The sequence below is a fragment of the Dama dama genome, chromosome X (assembly GCF_033118175.1).
Source record: "Dama dama isolate Ldn47 chromosome X, ASM3311817v1, whole genome shotgun sequence".
NCBI classification, from domain to species: Eukaryota; Metazoa; Chordata; class Mammalia; order Artiodactyla; family Cervidae; genus Dama; species Dama dama.
In genome coordinates, this window is record NC_083714.1 from 106,826,001 (window position 1) to 106,848,486 (window position 22,486).

A 22,486-nucleotide genomic window follows, 5' to 3' on the forward strand; every position below is an offset into this window, starting at 1 on the left:
TTCTCAGTGGTTAAGTTTCACCTAAAACTAGTCTGCCACTACAAGAAATAGATCTCGTAGTGGCAGACTAGTTTTAGGTGCTCGGGCCTGGTGCACTGGGAAGACCCAGAGGAATCGGGTGGAGAGGGAGGTGGGAGGGGGGATCGGGATGTGGAATACGTGTAAATCTATGGCTGATTCATATCAATGTATGACAAAACCCACTGAAATGTTGTGAAGTAATTAGCCTCCAACTAATAAAAAAAAAATAAAATAAAAGCAAAAACAAAAAAAGAAAAAAAAAAGAAATAGATCTCTGACCTACCTCTATGATCCAATGCCTGAATTTTATTACGATATTGTGTTTTACTATTTTCAGGGTCAGTCTCCTCTCATTAGCCTTCTTTTATAGAATTTACTTGCTATTCCTACTTATTTATTTTTATATATGATTTTTTGCAATCAGTTTGTCTAATTCCCAAATAATTTGTTATTAAATTATGAATCAGTTTAGAAAAGATTGATGTTGTTATCATGTTTATATTTCTACATAAGAAGACGGTTTGTCATTCCATATCTCCAGAACTTCTTTTGGAGTCCTCAGTAGCATTTCCTTTTCTCTCCATCTTTCCTCTGCTCACAGCAAGATGGATTTTGGATATACTCTGAGTACTGTAACAATCACCTGGACGCCTGTATGGAGCTCTCCAAACTGATGAAGGACAGCCGCTACCAACACTTTTTTGAGGCCTGTCGCCTCTTGCAGCAAATGATCGACATTGCCATTGATGGTTTCCTTTTGACGCCAGTACAGAAGATCTGCAAGTATCCCTTACAGTTGGCTGAGCTCCTCAAGTATACCGCCCAGGACCATAGGTAAGAAATTGAGGGAGGCAGTAGTGAAGGAGAGAACCTCCTTTACATGTTAGTACTTATTGACAGTATATGTTCTTTTGCCTTTTCAGAGCTGTTAGCTTATATGTACAATGGGATGATGATATATTCTTGCTTACTTCTCAAGACTCTTGTGTGTATAAAGTGAGGTAGTGTTTATAAGAGTTGTTTATAAACTTGTAAATAAATATATACACAAAATCAGTGTGCATCATTATTGTACAGCTTAAGACACTGTCTTCAGGAAGCTTATAGCCTGGTCCTTGGTCCTGAATTCAGCCAAGCGAAGGTGTTTGGCTGCTCAGTCATGTCCAGCTCTTTGCAACTCCATGGACTGTAGCCCACCAGGCACCTCTGTCCATGGGATTTTCCAGGCAGGAAAACTGGAGTGGGTTGACATTTCCTTCTCCAGGGGATGTTCCCAACCCAGGGAGCAAACCTACATCCCCTGTGTCTCCTGCACTGGCAGGTAGATTCTTTATCACTCCCTCACCTTGGGAAATTATCCAAGGGAACCAACTTTTTATTCTCTGCTTGATAGAGTCAAATATCCTGGTAACAGAATACTCAGCTTGTACTGACCTTATAATTCTTCTGAAAGGCTACAATCCTGTACTTCTTTAGTCTTTTCCTCCCTCTTCTGCCTCATCGAACTGTACCCTCCCCTTAGATCCAGAGCATAACTAGGGGAAAATAGACTTGAGAATTTCCCTGATTTTTTTTTAAGTTTTTCAGTATTTTCAAGAAAACCCCAAAAGGATAAAAGAGCTTTATTTATCTCTCTGAATGGAAATAGTACTTCTAATCCCCTATTTGTAAGGTATATATTGCAAGTTGGGCTTTCCAGGTAGATCAGTGGTGAAGGACCTGCCTGCTAAGCAGGAGATGCAGGTTCCATCCCTGGATCAGGAAGTTTCCCTGGAGAAGGAAATGCCAACCCACTCTAGTGTTCTTGCCTAGGAAATCCCATGATCAGAGAAGCTTGGTAGTCACCGAGTCAGACATGACTGAGGGACTAAACCACTGTACTGCGAGCCATCTCCAGCAATGGAAGTGGCCTACAGTAAACCATCCCCTAGTTTTGTATATCCTTTACTCCATGACCTAGAACCCCCAGGCTGTTTATAGCATGCTTTTGATTGATATTGGATATCTGACCTTAGGTTTGTTGGCCCAGCTCTCAACTCTCCTCCTGATTGAGCACTCCAAGAATAAAGAAGGCCTTTACCCAATTTCCTTTAGTTTTTGTCTCATTCTCATCAGGCTTGTTTCTTACTTTCATTTAACTCTGTTGCCTAGTTTCCTTGGATCTGACTTCCAGACTTAGTTGCGTAAGGCCATGTGTGTGGGTCAGCTGGCTTTATGTCAAGCTTCTAGGTCAATCTCTAGGTTCATTTTTAAGTTGATGTTGTTTCTTTAGCAAATCATGGGTCATGTGCTCCAGTGTTTCTGAAGCCCTGGACAGATTCAGATTTGGAACCAAATCTGGCAGCAGTGGGCTCTCCCTTTGTGTAAGTAACACCACCAGTGATAGCTCTGCCTTCGTTGATCCATTGGCTGTGAGGGAAGTAGGTATAGAAAGACTTTGCAAAGGAAGACTCTGTGTTCTCTTCTCCCTGATTCTCTATACTAGCTGGGGGATGGGAGTACTCAGACATGAAACTTGGAGGTGAGTAAATCTCACTTAAAAGGTTTACTATAGCCCATTACCAAAACTGAGTCCCAACTTTTCGAAGGAGAAGACTTGTGAGAGCTAATAGGATACTGAAGAACCCCCACTAAATTAAAAATAAAAATGAAAAACATTTATGGCCCTAAAATGGGAAGGGCCTTAAAGGAAGTTCTTCTAGTCAGACTTCCTCATTCTATGGCTGGAGAGACTGAGTCCCGGAGAGAGAAAATGACAAAGAGGAAGTCTGTGGCATAGCAGGGACACAAAGTACGGACAGTGGTCTGGGAGCCTAGCTTTTTACAGAGTCCTCCAAGTGCCCAGGAAGATTTGTGAGCCATTATACTACACAGTCTGGAAGGCCTTTTCTAGTTCTGCCTTCTCATGATGTGATGAATTTAAATGACCTCCATAGGTATATTTCAAGGTGCTAAGTGACCAGAAACAGCCACTATTGTACCTAAATCTCAGTGGAGCAGCTTTCAGACCAATGGTTCTAAAATCAGTATATTCAAAGAGTGATTCTCAAATGTTTTTATATCCCAGCTCATCTCCTGCCTGCTCCTGAGTATCTGTTCCATGGAAACTACCTAGCAGGAGGCTCTAAAAATCAAACTTATGGACTGATGATATTAATTATGTAAATTATGTATTTGCATAGGTGCTTTTAAAAGTCCTCCAAATGTCATTTTTAAAGCACAGTCAAAAACTGTGTTAGTCTGTTAGGCCAAAGCAACCCTAAGGCCTTTTTGGGCTTAGTGGGAGTCAATAAGATAGAATATCTCCCTGGGATTTGCCATTCCTATACTCCTTCACCTTGAGTGGAACCCCTGCCTCAAGGCCTTTTTGCCCCCTTGGTCTCTGGTCTCCTCCTCTTCCAGCCCCAGGCACTAGAGTGCTGAGAGAATGTTTCAGGCAGTGGCAGGCTACATCAATCCCTGTCCTCATTTGGAGTGACCCACTGAACCTAGCCCTATCCCCAGACCATAGACAGTTCCTTCTTTCCAGCCTCAGGAAGCTGTATCAAGGTGATAGCTCCTGCACCGCATGTCAGAGTAGCTTGGATTTGAAGGCAATTAGAGGCTACTGCCAGCTTGAAGGCTTAGTAAGATAGGTATTCAGCTAGCTAAGTCTGAAATGCAGGCAGTCAGAGTAGTATATGAGGGAGAAGATTAGATGGATAGAGAATGATAAGTGGAGAATAATGCTACCTTTGTTTACAGAAGGGTGACATGTCTTCACCCCTCTACCCAACCTTGCTTAAGCTGACAAGAAGGAAGGCTCTGTGCAAGAGGGAGGTTAGCTGACCTGTCTAGCACAAGACAATCTTGGTTCAGTCAGTCTCCTCACTAGGATGCTTGACTCAGACCCACTCTGGAAGCCTGAGGGCTCTGAGCAGGGTTCAGGCTAGACCATAGCTATTTATTGATTGACAGTATGGCACACTGGCAGTGAAAAATTCATGGCTGAGTAGTACATGGGGTCAGGTAGAGCATTCTCATACCAGTACTGTCCAATAAGACTTTGTACAGTGATGTAAACATTCTATATCTGTGAGGTTTAATATAGTAGACACTGTCAGCATATGGATATTGAGAACTGAGAAATGTAACTGGTGCAACTAAATAATTATTTTTTAAAAAATTTTGTTTAATTTTAATTAAATGTTGCTAGTGGCTACCATATATACAGTGTAACTCTATGCTTTACTTCCCAGAAAGTGGCTTAAGGCATCTTCCTGATGCTCTCAAATCAGAGAGTGGAATAACATGAGCCTAAATAATGGGGTGCTTATTTATATCAGTGGCTTCTACTCTGCAGCCACCCCTTCTGTCATTACCTTACCCTGCTTCTAAATGGCAGGCTAAGACAGTCTTGCCAGAGCAAAACTTTGACAGTTTTACAGAGCACAGTAGTTCCCCTATAGATTGGAGCAAGTAACTGTAAAACGTTGTAATGCAATAGGAACAAATATAATATTTTGTGGTTGGGTCTAAGGAGTCAACAATTCAAGGACCAACTGAGAGAAACACAGCTTCTAGAAAGCATATTTTAAAGAAATTTAAGAAGTGTTGGTTAATTGTAAGTTCAGTATGAGTCAGAAACGAGATCCATAAGAAAAACTGGTAATAGCTAACATTCATTAGGCTCAGAATAAAAAAAAGTTTTTGGGGTGTGTGTGTGTGTGTGTGTGTGTGTGCATGTGTGTGCACACACATGCATGTTAACAGAGTTGTCTTGAGACAGAATGGACTGCTTAGGATATGTAGTGAGTATCTTGTTACTGGGGGTGATAAGATGTAGTAACATTTGAAGACTATAGTCTGGAAGGTATGCAGAGAAAAGACTGGAGCCAGGGAAGCCAGGTAAGAGGAGGCATCTGCCCTGGCAGTTACAACTCCCTGTGCTTATGTTTGATCTACCACCCCACAGCTCAATATATTAGGAAAGAAAAAGACAGTTGCTGTGCTCTTCTCTTTCTCTTCTCTTCTTTCCGTTGGTGCTGGGACAGTGAGCAGGTTAGTGACCACAAAGCCTGTTCAGCTTCTCTAAGGAAAAGTTAGTTAAGACTGAACCATAACGCATCCTCCTACCTTCTCAGTTTATAGTAATTTCACCAAATATCTGGGATTTCACTTTCAACATGCTTTTCACAGGAGCTATTTGATTGGAAATTAGAGCAGACAAGCAGAGAAAATTTGGCAGGGTGATATAACCTTCAACACATGGGCTATCCAAAGTCCCAGGAAAATGGGATTAGGATTATACTTCTGAGTTTGAGGTTTTGAAAGACAACCCATATAACATCTATACTAGAGAAATATTTCTTTTGTATTAATAATACTGCTAACATTTGCTATAAGCCAATAGTAAAACAGTTGTCATGGATGAATAAAACTTCAACAAATTCTATTGTAATTCTCCCCCATTTTACAGATAAAAATCTGAGTCACTGAGAAGGTAAATGTGACTTGTCAAAGATCACACCACTTGTTAGTGGCTAAAGTCTGGTTTGTGTCCAAGAAGTCTATCTCTGTGGGGGAAAGTTTTGGATGTTATTTTATAGTTACTTTGGGCAGAGTTCCCTAGAAATAGTTGCTAGAACAGATGGTAAAGTTGACTGGACTATGCCATGTGTAAAGCTCCCTTCTTGATCCTTGGCTGATTGTATCAAATAGAGTACAAAAATAATGGCATAAAAAAGATAAATCTATTTCTCATTCATGTAAAAAAAAAAAAAAAAAAACAAACCTGCAGGTAGGCAGCCTATAGCTACCTTGCTTTCTCCATGATTATCAGAGACTCTTTCCAGTTTTCTCTTATCCTATCCTTAAGAGTATGGAGCTTTTGTCAAATGAAAAAAAAAAAAGAGTATTGAGCTTGTCCTTATGGTCCAAGATGGCTGGTAGAACTTCAGCCTTCACATCTAAATTCTAAGCATCAGGATGAAGTAATACCAAAGAAGGGCCTTCTGTCTTTCTTAAAGGAGATTTCTCAAAAGTTCTGCCTAACATTTCTATTTATATATCACTTAACAGAACTAAATCACATAAGTCACCTCTTGGAAATGTATTCCTTTACTCCACATGGCATCTGAAAATCAGGGCTCTGTTGCTAAGTAGGAACAGGAGAAGGATGTTAGAGTTAACACCCAACACATTGGTTCTATGGCACATTAACTCATCCAACTTGTAATTTTGTGTCTTCACAGTGACTACAGGTATGTGGCGGCTGCTCTGGCTGTCATGAGAAATGTGACTCAGCAGATCAATGAACGCAAGCGTCGCTTGGAGAATATTGACAAGATTGCACAGTGGCAAGCCTCTGTTCTAGATTGGGAGGTAGGACACTTTCACCAGCAGGGACACTGGAGAGTTCAAATACCTTAGCCAGAACCTCACATTTTAACCAAAGATGAACAAGGAGTAATTATATTTGACAAACAGGAGAAAGGATTTAAATTAGAGCCAAGGCAAAACTCACTGCTAATGAGAGGTGTCGTGTACTTAAATAGCTTTCCAAGAAAGTTGGAGATAAGTCTGTAGCAATACTTTACTAGGACAGGAAAGATTCATTTCTTTGGGTGTTACTAAGAAACAATTGGGGTGACTCAGTAACCTTTCAAAGCTATTTCAAGTCCTGGAATTTTATCACCACCAGATAAACACTTGGATAAGTCGTAATATGTACAAATCCATTCCAAGACCCAGAATGCAAGGTTGGTTCTCTGATGCAGGCCAGCCAACATACTTCTTTTCCTCTTGTCAGGGATCACCTCACCCTGACATATCTACTAGTTCTATCTAAGCCTGCACACTTGAGGTCACGATCATCATCCCTGACCAAGTGATAGACCACATTCTGTTTTTTAATCATCTGATCATAAAAATAATTCCTGAGTCTTAATTCTATTGGAAACAATTATGACTTCTCTGAACTCAGAAAGCCTTCAGTGAAGTCACTAAAGCCTTGTCATCTGAAATGTTCACTTGAAGAGGATATACACAGCCTAACAACTAAACAGAGCTTTTGCCTCCAATGCCATGGTTCCTCTGAAGTTCCTGAGGGGTCTGTTCAGTAGAAACAGAGCTGTGAGTTTTAATACCTCACAGGTACCTATATGTTAAGTACAGTATTTATTGTTTGTCTCTTGTGCCCATCAGGAGAAGCAGGAGTAATGACATTTCATATTTATCTCTCAGGCCCAAGTTATAAAATATGACAATTCATAGCTAATATAACCAAGATGGAAAAAGCTGGACATGCTACCATGGAGGAAGAGGCAATCTTAAGCTTCATAGTCATAGTGTAAAAGTTAAGTCAGCTCCCCATTCCACTGGCCTCCACACAGGTACAATTCCCTGTAATTTGAGAGGTAGTATTCCTCTAACTCCTCATATAGTTTAGCACATTCCGAGAGGATTAAATATCAGCCTTAGAGTTACTTAACCAAGATCCAGGAAAAATCATCTTTTCTTTGTTCTGCGACCTCTGTTCATCTTTAATGTAAATGGCTGGAAATGTCCACAGTTCTAAGCAGCGGGCATATTTTTGAGTCTTATTTGAAAGATAGTGTCCCCATATAGAATAGAAAACAGCAGTGATTCTTTGAGATGCAGGGAAAGGAAGGAAACTTCTAAAGAGACCTTCTTGCTCATAAGCCAGCACTGGCACAGACTTATTAGAAAATCACAGATTCTCTTTCCCTTGGGTCTGGTTTGCTTTGGCTAGTTGCCTGATCAAATGACCTCTAGCAAGCCCACAAAGTCTCAGGTACTCTGAAACTGTGGCTGGCTAGCAGGCCTCTTTTTCTCTACCCTTGATGGGATTCTCTGTAATATGAGTTTCCCAGCAGCAATTGACTTTCTATCCTATGGAACATTTTTCCCCTTTCCAATACTTGGAAGACTTTCTAATTCCTCCATGTGCTCTGAGCCTCCAGTCCCTGCATCTGGGGTCATACAATATCAAGAATAGCTTGAAATTCTTTGCCGTGATCAGAAAGCTTCAGTCACACCCAACTTGAAAGCACTGAACTATAATTTAGAGATTCAGCATCTCAGAAAGAGTTTTATATTTTTATGTCTATAGGTGGGGGGGGGCAGTGAGAAACAAAAAGACAAGTCTAAGGTAGGATTGATAGGTGGCAGTTACTCTCTCCCTCTTTTGTAAGCATGATTGATTCGTCCTCTAATCTCATCTAAGCCCACACAACCCTGCTTGACAAAGCCCTTCTTTATCTAAGTTGGTTAGGAGAAAAATTCTTTGTGGTTAACTTTTCAGATTCTGTGGTCACTGTGGAACTTACCATCTACAGAGAGGTTGCCCTCTAGGAAAGTTTTTCTTTAGCAAGGCCTGTTGGGTACATTTCAGAAACCAGGCCCAAAGTTTCGATCAAGTGTACCATATCTAGCCTTAAACACTTCTAGAATGTCAGTGTCACTAGGGCTCTTAGTGAATTCCCTGAGCAATAACCCTGGTCATGCTTATGCACATGTGTGTGCATATACATATGTGCACACATGCACACCTTGTAATGATGGTGAAAGTCTGAGAAGCCTATTCCTCAGCAGGGCCAAATAGCAAGTCAATGACAAAACTAAAACTTGAATCTAGTCTCCAAATTCTTTTTTTTTTTTTGGAGATACAAATACAAGCACTTTGTTTTAAACAGTAAACACAAAAGATAGATGTAAATTCAAAAGTGTTTAAATGCTTCCATTTTGAATAATTCAATTAATAGGGTATTGTTTTCACTGCTGCACCACATACTCTTGTAGTCTTCTGCTTCCTGCAGCGCAGTTGCTGTCCTTTATGATATTACAAGGACTTGTTTCTTCAGTAAAGTGTCCATATCTAAGAAAGAGAGTAAAACTGTCTTGGGGGGTGGGGGGGAATCCAAATCCCAGTAAGGCTAAAGGTGGATGAGTGCTGGGGCCTCCCCCAGGAAGAAACAGGATATGTCTGTTCCATGGCTGGTTGGCTCTTGGCTTAGGTGGCCCAAGCTCACTAGTTCTCTTCGTTGTATAGCCCACCTACCCAAGCAGTTGAACAGGCAGAGAGAAGCTCTGCCAGCTTGGTGGTACTGCTATGGACAAGCCTTGCACATCAAGAAAATGAAGCAGTGCTTTTCTCTTTCTGTCACTCCCTTACCTCCTCCAGATGTTTGAAAAAACAAGGTAGCTGTTAAAAACATAAACATCTATAGAATAATTCAACTTTAATTTGTCAAATGAAAAATAAGAGTCATAGAAGGAAACTTCAGAGCTTAATATCCCTTGAAGAGAAATTAGGAAAGAGGATGGACAGTTGGTAGTATACAGGCAATAGCAATTGTTGCCTTCTCAATAAATCAGAGCATTTGGATAGAGAGCAGGAGATCTTGTATTATAGCCACACCTGGCCCGCCCTTAACTTATTCCATGAACATTCTGGGTCTTTTTGCCCACCTCCCTTTACCATCCCTGCTCCCTGTCAACCTAAATGGGGCCTAGAATTCTTTGAGTACCCCTGCTCTGCCTCACCCTCTAGGGCTCCTAAAAATCAGTATCAGTATCCCCTATACTTCTAAATAATAAGTACCTTGGACAGCTTGGGGAGTAGCAGAAAGAACCTGTTCTCAAGAATTACAATTTCTCGGAAATTTCTATTTCTAATTTCTCTGATGCTGATATTTGGTTAAGCTGTCACTTTGCTACCCTTCATATGCATTAGATCCACTTAAAGGGAAGGGAGAAGGAGCATATCCCTAACAGCTTATTTTTATCTCTCTCTCTTTTTTTTTCTGGAGCTTTTTACCAGGACCCCAAATTTGCAGCTTGTGTTTAGGAACTTGATTGTGTGTAGTTGTGATCACCTGTTCATAACACCCCTCCCCTCAACAGCCTGGTTATACATACTCAAGGGCATGTTCCAGTTTACTATTGGACTTCTGAATCCAAAGAATTTAGAGGAAATACAAAAGCCCAATGTGATGGAGGCAGCAAAAACATCTACTTAAAAGCTAAAGTGACTGGATGAAGCATGCTCCTGGGACCATTAGATCAAATGTGGAGTTGAATGTATTTGTTACTTCCCTGCCCTCCTGCCAGCAGGAAGAATCAAAAATAAGCTGTGAGAAGGATAGCATTTACCTTGTCCTTCTCTCCTTTGATGTGCTCAGGGCACAGCCCCACATGAGATAATTAGCCTGTAATTAGAATGAGATGCTAGACACTGAGATATTGAGATGACTGAGATGTGGCCTTGGCTATCCAGTGAGGACAAATATGTCCTAGCAAGAGCAAAATCATGGAAGAATAGAAGAAAACAGAAGGCATGTAGGGGAAGAGAAGGTAAGAAGTGATTGCACTCGAGGGGTCAAGGCAAAGAACTATGTGGTGCAAGTGGGACAGAGGGGCAAAGCAGAGAACTCTAAACTCTAAGGTCTCTCTCCCTTACATGAACTGATTTGATGTTCTCAAGTAGCCATGTAAAGTACGTCAAACAGAAACCTTTGTATTAGCCACATTGTTTAAATGAGGAAGCAGATTGATGATAATTAAGCTAGTTCCCAAGAAAGAGAGTTGGTGGCAGCACTGTCCCCAGAACCCAAGTACTTGACAGTTCTACCTTAGAAATCTTCCAAGGCAGCTGGTTGTTCCATTATGGGATCATTATTTTGCTGTGGTTTGATGGTTTAAAGTATAACATTTAGAGGGACTCGGTCCTAGATTCTTCCACTTTGGGCATATTAATCCTAATTTTTCTGACATTGGTTTAGGAGTAAATAACAGTACCTCCCTTATTCATCAGAGGGCAGACAGAATAAAAACCACAATCACAGAAAACTAACCAAACTGTTCACATGGATCACAGCCTTGTCTGATTCAATGAAACTATGACCCATGCTGTGTAGGACCACCCAAGATGGACAGGATATTGTGGAGAGTTCTGACAAAATGTGGTCTTCTGGAGAAGGGAATGGTAAACCACTTCAGTATTCTTGCCTTGAGGACCCCATGAGCAGTTTGAAAAGGCAAAAAGATATGACACTGAAAGATGAACTTGCCGGTCAGTAGTTGCCCAATCTGCTACTAGAGAAGAGTGGAGAAATAGCTCCAGCAAGAATGAAGAGACAGAGCCAAAGCGAAAACAATGCCCAGTTGTGTTTGTGACTGGTGATGGAAGTAAAGTCCGATGCTGTAAAGAATAATATTGCATGGGAACCTGGAATGTTAGGTCCATGAATCAAGGTAAATGGGAACTGGTCAAATAAGAGATGGAGAGAGTGAACATTGGCATGTTAGGAATCAGTGAATTAAAATGGACTGGGATGGGTGGTTTTAATTCAGATGGCCATTATATCTACTACTGTGGGCAGGAATCCCCTAGAAGAAATGGAGTAGCCCTCAGAGTCAACAAAAGAGTCCAAAATTCAGTACTTGGGTGCAATCTGAAAAATGACAGAATGATCTCTGTTCATTTCCAAGGCAAGCCATTCAATAGCACAGTGATCCAAGTCTATGCCCCAACCACTAATGCTGAAGAAGCTGAAGTTGAATGGTTCTATGATGACCTACAAGGTCTTCTGGAACTAACACCTAAAAAGGATGTCCTTTTCACCATAGGGGACTGGAATGCAAAAGTAGAAAGTCAAGAGATACCCGGAGTAACAGGCAAGTTTGTCCTTAGAGTACAAAATGAAGCAGGGCAAAGGCTAATAGAGTTTTGCCAAGAGAATGCACTGGTCATAGCAAACACCCTCTTCCTACAACACAAGAGAAGACTCTACACATGGGCATCACCAAATGGTCAATACCAAAATCAGATTGATTATACTCTTTGCAGCCAAAGATGGAGAAGCTCTATACAGTCAGCAAAAACAAGACTTGGAGCTGACTGTGGCTCAGATCATGAACTCCTGGTTCATGAATTTAAATTCAGATTTAAATTGAAGAAAGTGGGGAAAACCACTAGACCATTCAGGTATGATTTCAATCAAATCCCTCATGATTATACAGTGGAAGTGACAAGTAGATTCAAGGGATTACATCTCATAGAGTGTCTGAAGAACTATGGATAGAAGTTCATGCAATTGTACAGCAGGCAGTGATCAAGACCATCCCAAAGTAAAAGAAATGCAAAAAGTCAAAATGGTTGTCTGAAGAGGCCTTACAAATAGCTGAGAAAAGAAGAGAAGTAAAAGGAAATGGAAAAAAGGAAAGATATACCCATCTGAATGTAGAGTTCCAAAGAATAACAAGGAGAGATAAGAAAGACTTCCTCAGTGATCAATGCAAAATAGAGGAAAACAATAGAATGGGAAAGACTAGAGATCTCTTTCAGAAAAAATAGAGATATCAAGAGAATATTTCATGCAAATATGGGCACAATAAAAGACAGAAGTGGTATGAACATAAGAGAAGCAGAAGATATTAAGAAGAGGTGGCAAGAATACACAGAAGAACTATACAAAAAAGATCTTAATGACCCATATTACCATGACGATGTGATCACTCACCCAGAGCCAGACATCCTGGAGTCTGAAGTCAAGTGGGCCTTAAGAAGCATCACTACACAAAGCCAGTGGAGGTGATGGAATTCCAGCTGAGCTATTATAAGCTATTACAAGTAAAAGATGCTGCTGTGAAAGTACTGCACTCAATATGCCAGCAAATTTGGAAAACTCAGCAGTGGCCACAGGACTGGAAAAGGTCAGTTTTCATTCTAATCCCAAAGAAAGACAATACCAAAGAATGTTCAAACTACTGGACAATTGCCCTCATCTCACACGCTAGCAAAGTAATGCTCAAAATTCTCCAAGAGAGGCTTCAATAGTACATGAACTGAGGACTTCAAGATGTTTAGGCTGGATTTAGAAAAGGCAGAGGAACCAGAGATCAAATTGCCAAATCCATAGGATCATAGAAGAAGCAAGAGAGTTACAGAAAAACATCATTTTCTGCTTTATTGACTATTCCAAAGCCTTTGACTGTGGGTCACAACAAACTGTGGAACATTGTTAAAGTGATGGGAATACCAGACCACCTTACCTGTCTCCTGGGAAATCTGTATGCAAGTCAAGATGCAACAGTTAGAACTGGACATGGAACAACAGACTAGTTCCAAATTGGCAAAGGATATGGCAAGAATATATATTGTCACCCTGCTTATTTAACTTATATGCAGAGTACATCATGAGAAATGCTGGGCTGGGTGAAACACAAGCTGGAATCAAGATTCCTGACAGAAATATCAATAACTTCAGATATGTAGATGACACCACTCTTATGGCAAAAAGTGAAGAGGAACTAAAGAGCCTCTTGATGAAAGTGAAAGAGGAGAGTGAAAAAGTTGGCTTAAAACTCAGCATTCAGAAAACTAAAATCACGGCATCCGGTCCCATCACTTCATGGCAAATAGATGGGGAAACAATGGAAACAGTGACAAACTTTATTTTGGGGGGCTCCAAAATCAGTTCAGATGGTAACTGCAGCCATGAAAGTAAAAGACGCTTGCTCCTTGGAAGAAAAGCTGTGACCAAACTAGACAACATATTAAAAAGCAGAGACATTACTTTGCCAACAAAGGTCCACATAGTCAAAGCTATGGTTTTTCCACTAGTCATGTATGGATGTGGGAAGAGGATCATGAAGAAAGCTGCCAAAAAAAATTGATGCTTTTGTATTGTGTTGTTGAAAACTCTTGACTGCGAGGAAATCAAACCAGTCAATCCTAAAGGAAATCAGTCCCGAATATTCATTGGAAGGACTGATGCTGAAGCTGAAGTTCCAATACTGTGGCCACTTGATGTGAACTGTCTCATTGGTAAAGACCCTAATGCTGAGAAAGACTGAAGGCAGGAGGAGAAGGGGATGACAGTGGATGAGATTGTTGGATGGCATCACTGACTTGATGGACATGAGTTTGAATAAGCTCTGGTATTTGGTGATGGACAGGGAAGCCTGGCATGCTGCAGTCAATGGGGTTGCAAAGAGTCAGACATGACTGAGTGACTGAACTGAACTGAACAGTACATCCCTTATTGGGTTATGAGTATTAATTGGAGTATGTGGCACAGGATTCGGGGCACACAGTAATATTCAAGGTAATAACTATCATTATGTGGAATGTACTTTTCTAAGCACTTTATATGTTATATAATTCTTACAACAGCCAGATGAGGTTGGTCATGTTATTATCATCATTTTAAAGATGAGGAAACTGAGGAACAGAGAACATAAGAGAGTTACCTGACAACAATCAGCTTGGTGAGAACAGAGGTGTATTTATTCAAGTTTCCTTCTTGGTAGAATGACACCAAGTGGCACTCATGGCAAGTACTTAGAATTGATAGAATTGGGGTACTCCTCGCTGGTAGAGTGGGTGGACCAGATGGCAATGAGCAGTAACCTTCGTCTGATCATCCTCGGCTTAGCAAATTGTGCCTTTGAAAGTCATCCTGGGCATCTTTGTATGGCATTGCCCCCCTTTATACCTTTCTTTCACTTCATACATGTTTACAATGGATTCTAATACAGGTTCCTGTCCTGTCTCAAGTTGGGGCATGGATGAGTGGTACACCTTTCAGCTTCCCATCCCTCCGACACTAAAACTTTGCATGGCCCCCACACTCTCAGGGATTCTTTTCCTAGTCCTGGGCTTCCAGAGGTTCTGGGTTAGTATATGGGCCCACCAGGAAGGAATATTTACCAAAATTCCAGGGAGCCCCTAGGCTGTGGTCTGGAGTCACACTAGTACCTCTGAGATTTCTTTTTGAGGTTGTAATATTAGAAAATATTTCCGCAGAGCTCCTGTTTTTCTTCCTGTCTCTTAGACTGAAAACAAAATGATATGCTCAATAATACCACTTCTAGCTACCCTCTCTTTGTGCCACTGCCTTGCCTATGTTGTTTGCCTCTGATTGTTTCCAGGAAAATGCAGGAGCCCCCATGTCTAACTTTGACTTGAAACTTTTTGGTGCAAGGCTGAGATCTTAGCATTAGAGTGTCAGAGCTGGGACCTTAGAAATCATCCTCACATACCTCATTTAACAGCTAGAAAAACTGAGACCCAGAGAGAGGAAGGGACTGACCCTTCAGTGCCTTTTTGGCCTAGAGACAATATAATGTATTGACGAAAATGAGCACACTTTCTGGAGTTGCAGACTTAGGGTTGCATTGTAGATCTTTGGCTAATTAGCTGGTTGATCATGGCTGATCACTTGACTTCTTTGTCCATCAGACTATACACATGATAGCAAGACTATCTACCTCCCAGAGCTATTGTGATGCTCAGAAGAGACAGAGTGAAAGTATGTAACATGATGTCTGACCCCTGTAGGTGCTCAGTAAGTATTAACTCTCCTGAATCATGGAGCCACTGCTCTTTGTCCCCATGGTTTGCCTTGCATTCCACAAGTTCTGAGCATACCTGTGTTAGACTCCTCTGCTGAGGTGTAAACTCCTTAAGAACAGGGCAAGATATGGCTTGGCATCTGACATACACCCCTACATATCAGAGTTCCCACAAATAAAAGGCCCTTGGAAACTGTGGAATAGAATTAGCTAAGAGTTAAATGTCTTGGTGGGGCTTTTGGTGTGTGTCTGATTCTACATAGCAAGAAAGAGAAGCAAGTTATTCAGGCTTTCTGGATATCAGACCAAGGTAGCTATTCTTATCCCTCCTTGTCTTGTTTTACTTGTCTGGGAACCAAAGCGACTTCTCACACCTGCTCAAGCTTTACTCTTCAGGTACAAGAAAGAGACTTAAAGTCTAGAACTGGGATGAAAGATTGGGATGGAAAGAGAGATTCATAGCAAAAAAAGAGAGAGAGAGAGAGAGGGAGAATATAAGAGAGAGAGAGGCAGATAGACATATCAAGGTAGCTGGTGCCTCTGTGGCCAGAGAGCAATTGGTAAAGGACTGTATCAGTCCTGGGTAGTGGGGCTCATTTGACTTCAGGATAAACAAGACTATGGGTCTTTATAACTCATGGAGCCTTTCAGGGACTCCCAGGGGTCCCTACCTCTATTCCTTCTTCCTCACTAGTCCCTTTCTGTCCTGCTTATTTCCCAGTTTATAGTCAACCCTAGGTGTCTCCAGGCAGATGAAGATGCCATGCTTCCTGCCTGGCTGCCTCTTATTATCATATGTCCTTTCCAGGGCGAGGACATCCTAGACAGGAGCTCGGAGCTGATCTACACTGGGGAGATGGCGTGGATCTACCAGCCCTATGGCCGCAACCAGCAGCGAGTCTTCTTCCTGTTTGACCACCAGATGGTCCTCTGCAAGAAGGTAACCCTACCCCTTTCTTCCCTGAGGGAGATGGTCACCTCAGAGAGCACCAGACCCTTCCTCACTGTCATCCCTTGCTCCAAATGAGGTGAGCAACCCTACTAGGCAAGAACAAGACAGGAAATCGGCAGCAATTCCATATCATGATCACTGGTATGCCTTGACATCACAGGCAGTGCTGTCTTATCAGCTGTGAAACTCTGAAATGCGTAAATTTTGTGTTGGTATATTTTTTAGACTTTTCCGTCCTGCTCTTCATGGTGATCTTTCTCACTCTTTTCCACCCAGAGCTGATAGACTACACTGCTGATCTGTACCAGTTCCTAAAAATATTGTAATATTTCTATTCTAGTTTGTGAACAGTGGCTTCCCTGAGCACCTCCTCCCATTTCTTCTCTAATAGCTTTGCCCATCTGGCCCTTACTGCCCTAGGAACCAACACGGGACATCCTAACTTACCCTTATAGGTAGGTACATTTGTAATAGGAAGTTTCCCTGTTCCCCTACCCATTTCCTCTATAAGGTGAGTCACATCACTATAACTCTCAACTGTGCTCTCCTTTACATTCCCTTCTCTTTGGTTCATTTGAGAAAATGTCTTACTCTTATGATTAACTCAGTATGAGTATTTGTTTCTTAGTATCTTCTCCTTGGCGGGTAGGAGGGTGGTATATGTTTTCAGCCTGATTCCTCCAGATTGGATACTATTTCCTCTACCTCCTCCCTTAGGATAGGGAGTTCAGATAACTTTTGGCTCCAGGGACTGGTGGAAAGAATTTGGGACAAGGGGAAGTTAAAGGAGGGCAAAACCAAAGAATGTTTAGAGTGACTTTAAATTCACCATCCTACCCTTAGCTCTTTCTCCATAAATCACTTCCTTTGTTCTCTTCTTCACCCATAGCAAATACCTTTGCAAGGGAATACTAAGTCATGAAACATTAAACACTATAATGTTTTCTAACCTGGAGAAGGAAATGGCAACCCACTCCAGTATTCTTGCCTGGAGAATTCTATGGACAGAGGAGCCTGGTGGGCTACAGTCCATGGAGTCACAAAGAGTTGGATACGACTGAGTGACTTTTTTTTTTTTTCCAGCCTGGAACAAGAACCACACATTTGTGTTTTTTTTTTTTTTTCCATTTATTTTTATTAGTTGGAGGCTAATTACTTTACTATATTGTAGTGGTTTTTGCCATACATTGCCATGAATCAGCCATGGATTTACATGTGTTCCCCATCCTGAACCCCCCTCTCACCTCCCTCCCCATCCCATCCCTCTGGGTCATCCCAGTGCACCAGCCCGGAGCACTTGTCTTATGCATCCAACCTGGACTGGCGATCTGTTTCACACTTGATAATATACATGTTTCGATGCTGTTCTCTCAGATCATCCCACCCTCGCCTTCTCCCATAGAGTCCAAAAGTCTGTTCTATACATCTGTGTCTCTTTTTCTGTCTTTTTTTAAGCTGCTTTTCTCTGTGTATGCCACATCTTGTATTAAATCTTTGTTCACTTGCCTTTGATGGTACATTAAGGGAACAAATTGAATTTCAAGTCAAACCTCCTCAGTGTTTGGAGATAAGCTTTTAAGTACCAGCTCTGGAACTGATAGCTGGCTCGTTAATAGAGATAGTTACTGCCTCGGTCTTGACCTGGCCCTGGAAGAGATAATTTTTAGGAATCTGGAACATGGCTAAGCACCTAGCCCTCTTATTATTTACCCCCAACTCTTCCTTAGACTTACATCAAATCAGGAGGCAGATTTTTGAGGATTAATTTAGGTAGCCAAGGAAATTTTCAGCATATCAGCCATGTTACCCATAGGCATCTGCCCATTCTCCCCACTGAGGCATTTTTACACTCAGAACAACCAGTCATAGAGAGACACAGAAAAACAATTAGGAAGCTGGTTTATTTTAGAGTTGTGTACAACTCAGACCCTGTTAATCTGGTTACCTGTCTGCCAAGGCTGAGATTACTTTAAGTAAAATGTGAAACTTAGCTCTGGAAAGAGGTAGATATAAGGAACTAAGAGACAGAGCCAGGAGCCAGGACACAAAATAGTGATGCAAAGGCTAGGAATAAAGGGAAGAAACAAGATGGACAGTGGGATTAGTTTATGAGCAAGGGGCAGCAGAAGAATAAGATGGAATGAGAGTCAGCTCCAGGCCAACTAGTATGAGCCAGTGATTAAGGAGAAACCAGAAGTCAAGGCAGGGTTGGGGGTTCAAGCAAGTCAACCTGGCAGGATGGGGGTAGCAGGCAACAAGGATCACAAAAACAAGAGAAACCTTGAAGCTAGCAAAGCTTTCTTCCAAGGACAGCCTTCTTTTTCTAGCAAGAACTGTGAACTTGCCTTCCAGAACAAAGCTAACTCAGACTCTTGAGTATAAAGGGCACTAACTACATACCTGGGCCTTCTTGACTCTGGTTTCTCAGAGCATGAGCAACTACAGCTTGATTTTTCAAAGGCTATTAAAGCTACATATGATGCTTGTGTTGAGGCTATGGTTGAGGATTTCTATTTGATACCTAAAATAGGTCTTTCTATTCAGCAAATAGGGAGTAACCTTTTGAGAAATGACCATGAAGCCAAAATAATGTATAGAAAGAGACAAGGTCCTTTGTCTGCTGGGTGGTTGAGAACCTCTTGTCACTGCTCTAAAGACTTTCCTCATGAGGTAGAGCTGGAAGAAATGGACAGAGCCTCTTGAAGGTGAAGATTCCTTTTGCAAAGGAAATCTATAAAGGCAAAGAAGGAGAAGGGCCAGGACTAGAACTGGGCAAGTAAGGCACACACCTTAGGCACAGATTTAAAAATGATGCCCCAGAACACAGTAATCTTTTTACAAGGAAGAAAGGGCACAAGAAAGCTAAGTAATCAAATGTTACTACACTAAGCTTTCTGATGAGTTCATATTTTAAAAGGAAGAGGAAACATGGGGCCCTAGCAAGTGGATAGATAATATGTAATATTTTATATGTGGTAGGATGTTTAATAGGAGTGACAAAGATTAGTTTCATGAATCCTAGAATGGGTAAAAGTTAGTTTTTAAAGATTCTAAGATAATATCAATGATTTTAAAAGATCTGTTCAAAGAAAGAAGAAAAAAAGTGATATTCCGTCAGCTCCCTGCTAAGGACAAATAATTTACTAGTAACAGAGGAACATAAAACTTCTCTGTCAATGGAAAAAGAGCATAAACTTGTTGAGGGGGAATTTAAACCTAAAATATCTGTAGTTGTAAGAAAACACTTCAGTGTTCTGAATTTCATACTGTAATTATTGATCCCCTGCTCTGTGCCAGCCAACTCTGCCTTCTTTGGGCTTGTGATCTAAAATAGTTTAAAAATATATACATCATTGGGCACTGAAATAATCCTCAGATGTCCCCAGCAGAATTGCTGTAGATAAACTCAATAGAATCATGTGTTCCAGGAGATCTATCAAAACACTATAGATGAGAAAATGTACCAGTTTTCAAAATTTAAAAGATTCTAGAAATACAGATTGACAATGATGGACTAACATTCACTGTATACCTCTATGATTCTGTTCTAATACCTTTATTTTCATTAACTCAATTTAATCATCACAACAAATATATGAGGTAAGTACTATTATTTTTCCCATTTTAAATATATATAAGGTGAGGTACAGAGAAGTTATATGGTTATGAAGTTGCCTAAAAATTGACAGAAGTTAATGGAACAAAACCCTGAATACATTGTTCAATAAAGTTCTTGGTGAAAATGAAAAATGTATCTTTTATTTTTGCTTAAAAAAACCAAAGGAACTTGTTGACCAACTCAATATAATTTGCCCAAGGTAATAACATAGCTATTGAGTGATGGAGCCAGGAATTGAATCTAGGAAAGCTAGCTCCAGACTTTTCATTAGTAATCTCTATGTCATTATTCCCATTGAGCTTGTCAGAATTCTATAATAGATTATCAAACAGAGGTGGACATTTAAATGGAGGTACAGTGACAGGGACTCACCAATTGGTTTCCTAAGAGCAGATCATGTCACATAAAATCCACTTTCTATCTTGCCATTAACTAGAGTAGTTGATGAGAAGGTTGCAGTAGATAGAAAATATCATGATTTTAGCCTGGTGCTTCAGATTTTCTAAGGTTTCCTTGGAGATAGAAAGAATGTGGAGTGGTAGAAAAAGCATAAAATTTATGGTCATATTTGGGGCTCCTTAGTTCCAGCACTCTCTAACTACATGATTTCAAACAAATGACTTTTCACTTCCTTCACCTTTACTTTATTGTCTGTAAAATGAAGGTAACAGCTACTCTACAGGGTTGTGAAGATTAAATGAAATCAGTGCATAATAAAATGCCTGATGGTGGGCCTTACACCTAGTAGGTACTTGTTAGTCTTCTCCCAACCCAATAAAGAACTAATCAGCCTTGTAAGATAGTGAGGCTTATGCATGCTCAGTCCTCTGTCGATGGGATTCTCCAGGCAAGAGTACTGGAGTGGGTTGCCATTTCCTCGTCCCAGGGATCTTCCCAACTCAGGGATCAAACCTGCATCTCCTGCATTGCAAGCAAATTATTTACCCACTGAGCAATCAGGGAAGCCCCTCCATCACTAGATGTGCCACCAAGTGAGCTAGATGTTTTCCTGCCAGAGATAGTATAAGAGAGATTGAAAGACCTATCTGATTCCTGAGATAATTTGGCCCAGTTATTATTAATAAGTTCTCATCCAACTCTCAAGATTCTGTTCATTCCCAAAAAGTTAAGCTAAAACTTCCCCAACTAGAAGTTGGGATTGTGTACACCACTTAGAACAGCTTGAAAAACATGTAGCTTATTTCAGAGTGTGCATATATGTGTGTGAATATATATATGAAGATGTTTTCTAAGTGTCATTATACTAGGTGGAAAATGACACCAGTGGCTTCTGACTGTGTGATCCCTGCCTTAACTTTTGCTGCTTTCCTCTTTGTCACTTTTGTTTTGAAAAACCTAGATAAGCCTTTTTTTTCCCATTTATTTTTACTAGTTGGAGGCTAATTACTTTACAATATTGTAGTGGTTTCTGTCATGCACTGACATGAATCAGCCATGGATCTACACGTATTCCCCATCCCGATCTCCCCTCCCATCTCCCTCTCCACTCGATCCTTCCGGGTCTTCCCAGTGCACCAGGCCCAAGCACTTGTCTCATGCATCCAACCTGGGCTGGTGATCTGTTTCACCCTTGATAATATACATGTTTCGATGCTGTTCTCTCGAAACATCCCACCCTCGCCTTCTCCCACAGAGTCCAAAAGTCTGTTCTGTACATCTGTGTCTCTTTTTCTGTTTTGCACATAGGGTTATCGTTACCATCTTTCTAAATTCCATATGTATGTGTTAGTATACTGTATTGAATCAGTTCTAATGAGATGGATGAAACTGGAGCCCATTATACAGAGTGAAGTAAGCCAGAAAGATAGATAAGCCTTTTTAATTTTTTTTTCTTGTCCATTATGATATCACTTATGTTTCTGCTCCTCTGCAGCTTGTTGTTGTTCAGTCACTAAATCGTGTCTGACTCTATGTGACCTCATGGACTGCAGCACACCAGGCTTCTCTGTCCTTCAGTATCTCCCTGAGTTTGCTCAAACTAATGTCCATTAAATAGGTGATGCTATCCAATCATCTCATCCTCTGTTGTCCTCTTTTCCTCCTGCTGTCAATCTTTCCCAGCATCAGGATCCTTTCCAATGAATCAGCTCTTCTCATCAGGTGGCCAAAGTATTGAAGCTTCAGCTTCAGCATCAGTCCTTCCAGTGAATATTCAGGGTTGATTTCCTTTAGGATTGACTGATTTGATCTCCTTGCAGTCCAAGGGACTCTCAAGAGTCTTCTCCAGCACCACAGATTGAAACAGTCAATTCTTCAGTGCTCAGTCTTCTTTATGTTCCAAATCTCACATCCATATATGACTACTGGAAAACCATAGCTTTGACTATACTTTTTTGGCAAAGTGATATCTCTGCTTTTTAAAACGCTGTCTAGGTTTGTCATAGCTTTTCTTCCAAGGAGCAAGCATCTTTTAATTTCCTGGCTGCAGTCACTGTCTGCAATGATTTTGGAGCCCAAGAAGATAAACTGTGTCACTGCTCCCAATTTTTCCCTATCTATTTGCCATGAAGTGA

General features: G+C 40.9%; 1 protein-coding gene across 5 annotated transcripts in view; it reads left to right on the forward strand.

Annotated features, from left to right (window-relative positions):
- Window positions 1-22,486, forward strand: part of ARHGEF9 (Cdc42 guanine nucleotide exchange factor 9) — a 462,467-nt gene that overhangs the window by 390,247 nt on the left and 49,734 nt on the right. For all 5 annotated transcript variants that reach the window (XM_061136169.1, XM_061136170.1, XM_061136173.1 and 2 more), the window contains 3 exons: window positions 623-855; window positions 6,255-6,384; window positions 16,190-16,321. In XM_061136169.1, coding sequence (XP_060992152.1) covers window positions 623-855; window positions 6,255-6,384; window positions 16,190-16,321 — 495 coding nt within the window. The remainder of the gene's footprint in view (window positions 1-622; window positions 856-6,254; window positions 6,385-16,189; window positions 16,322-22,486) is intronic.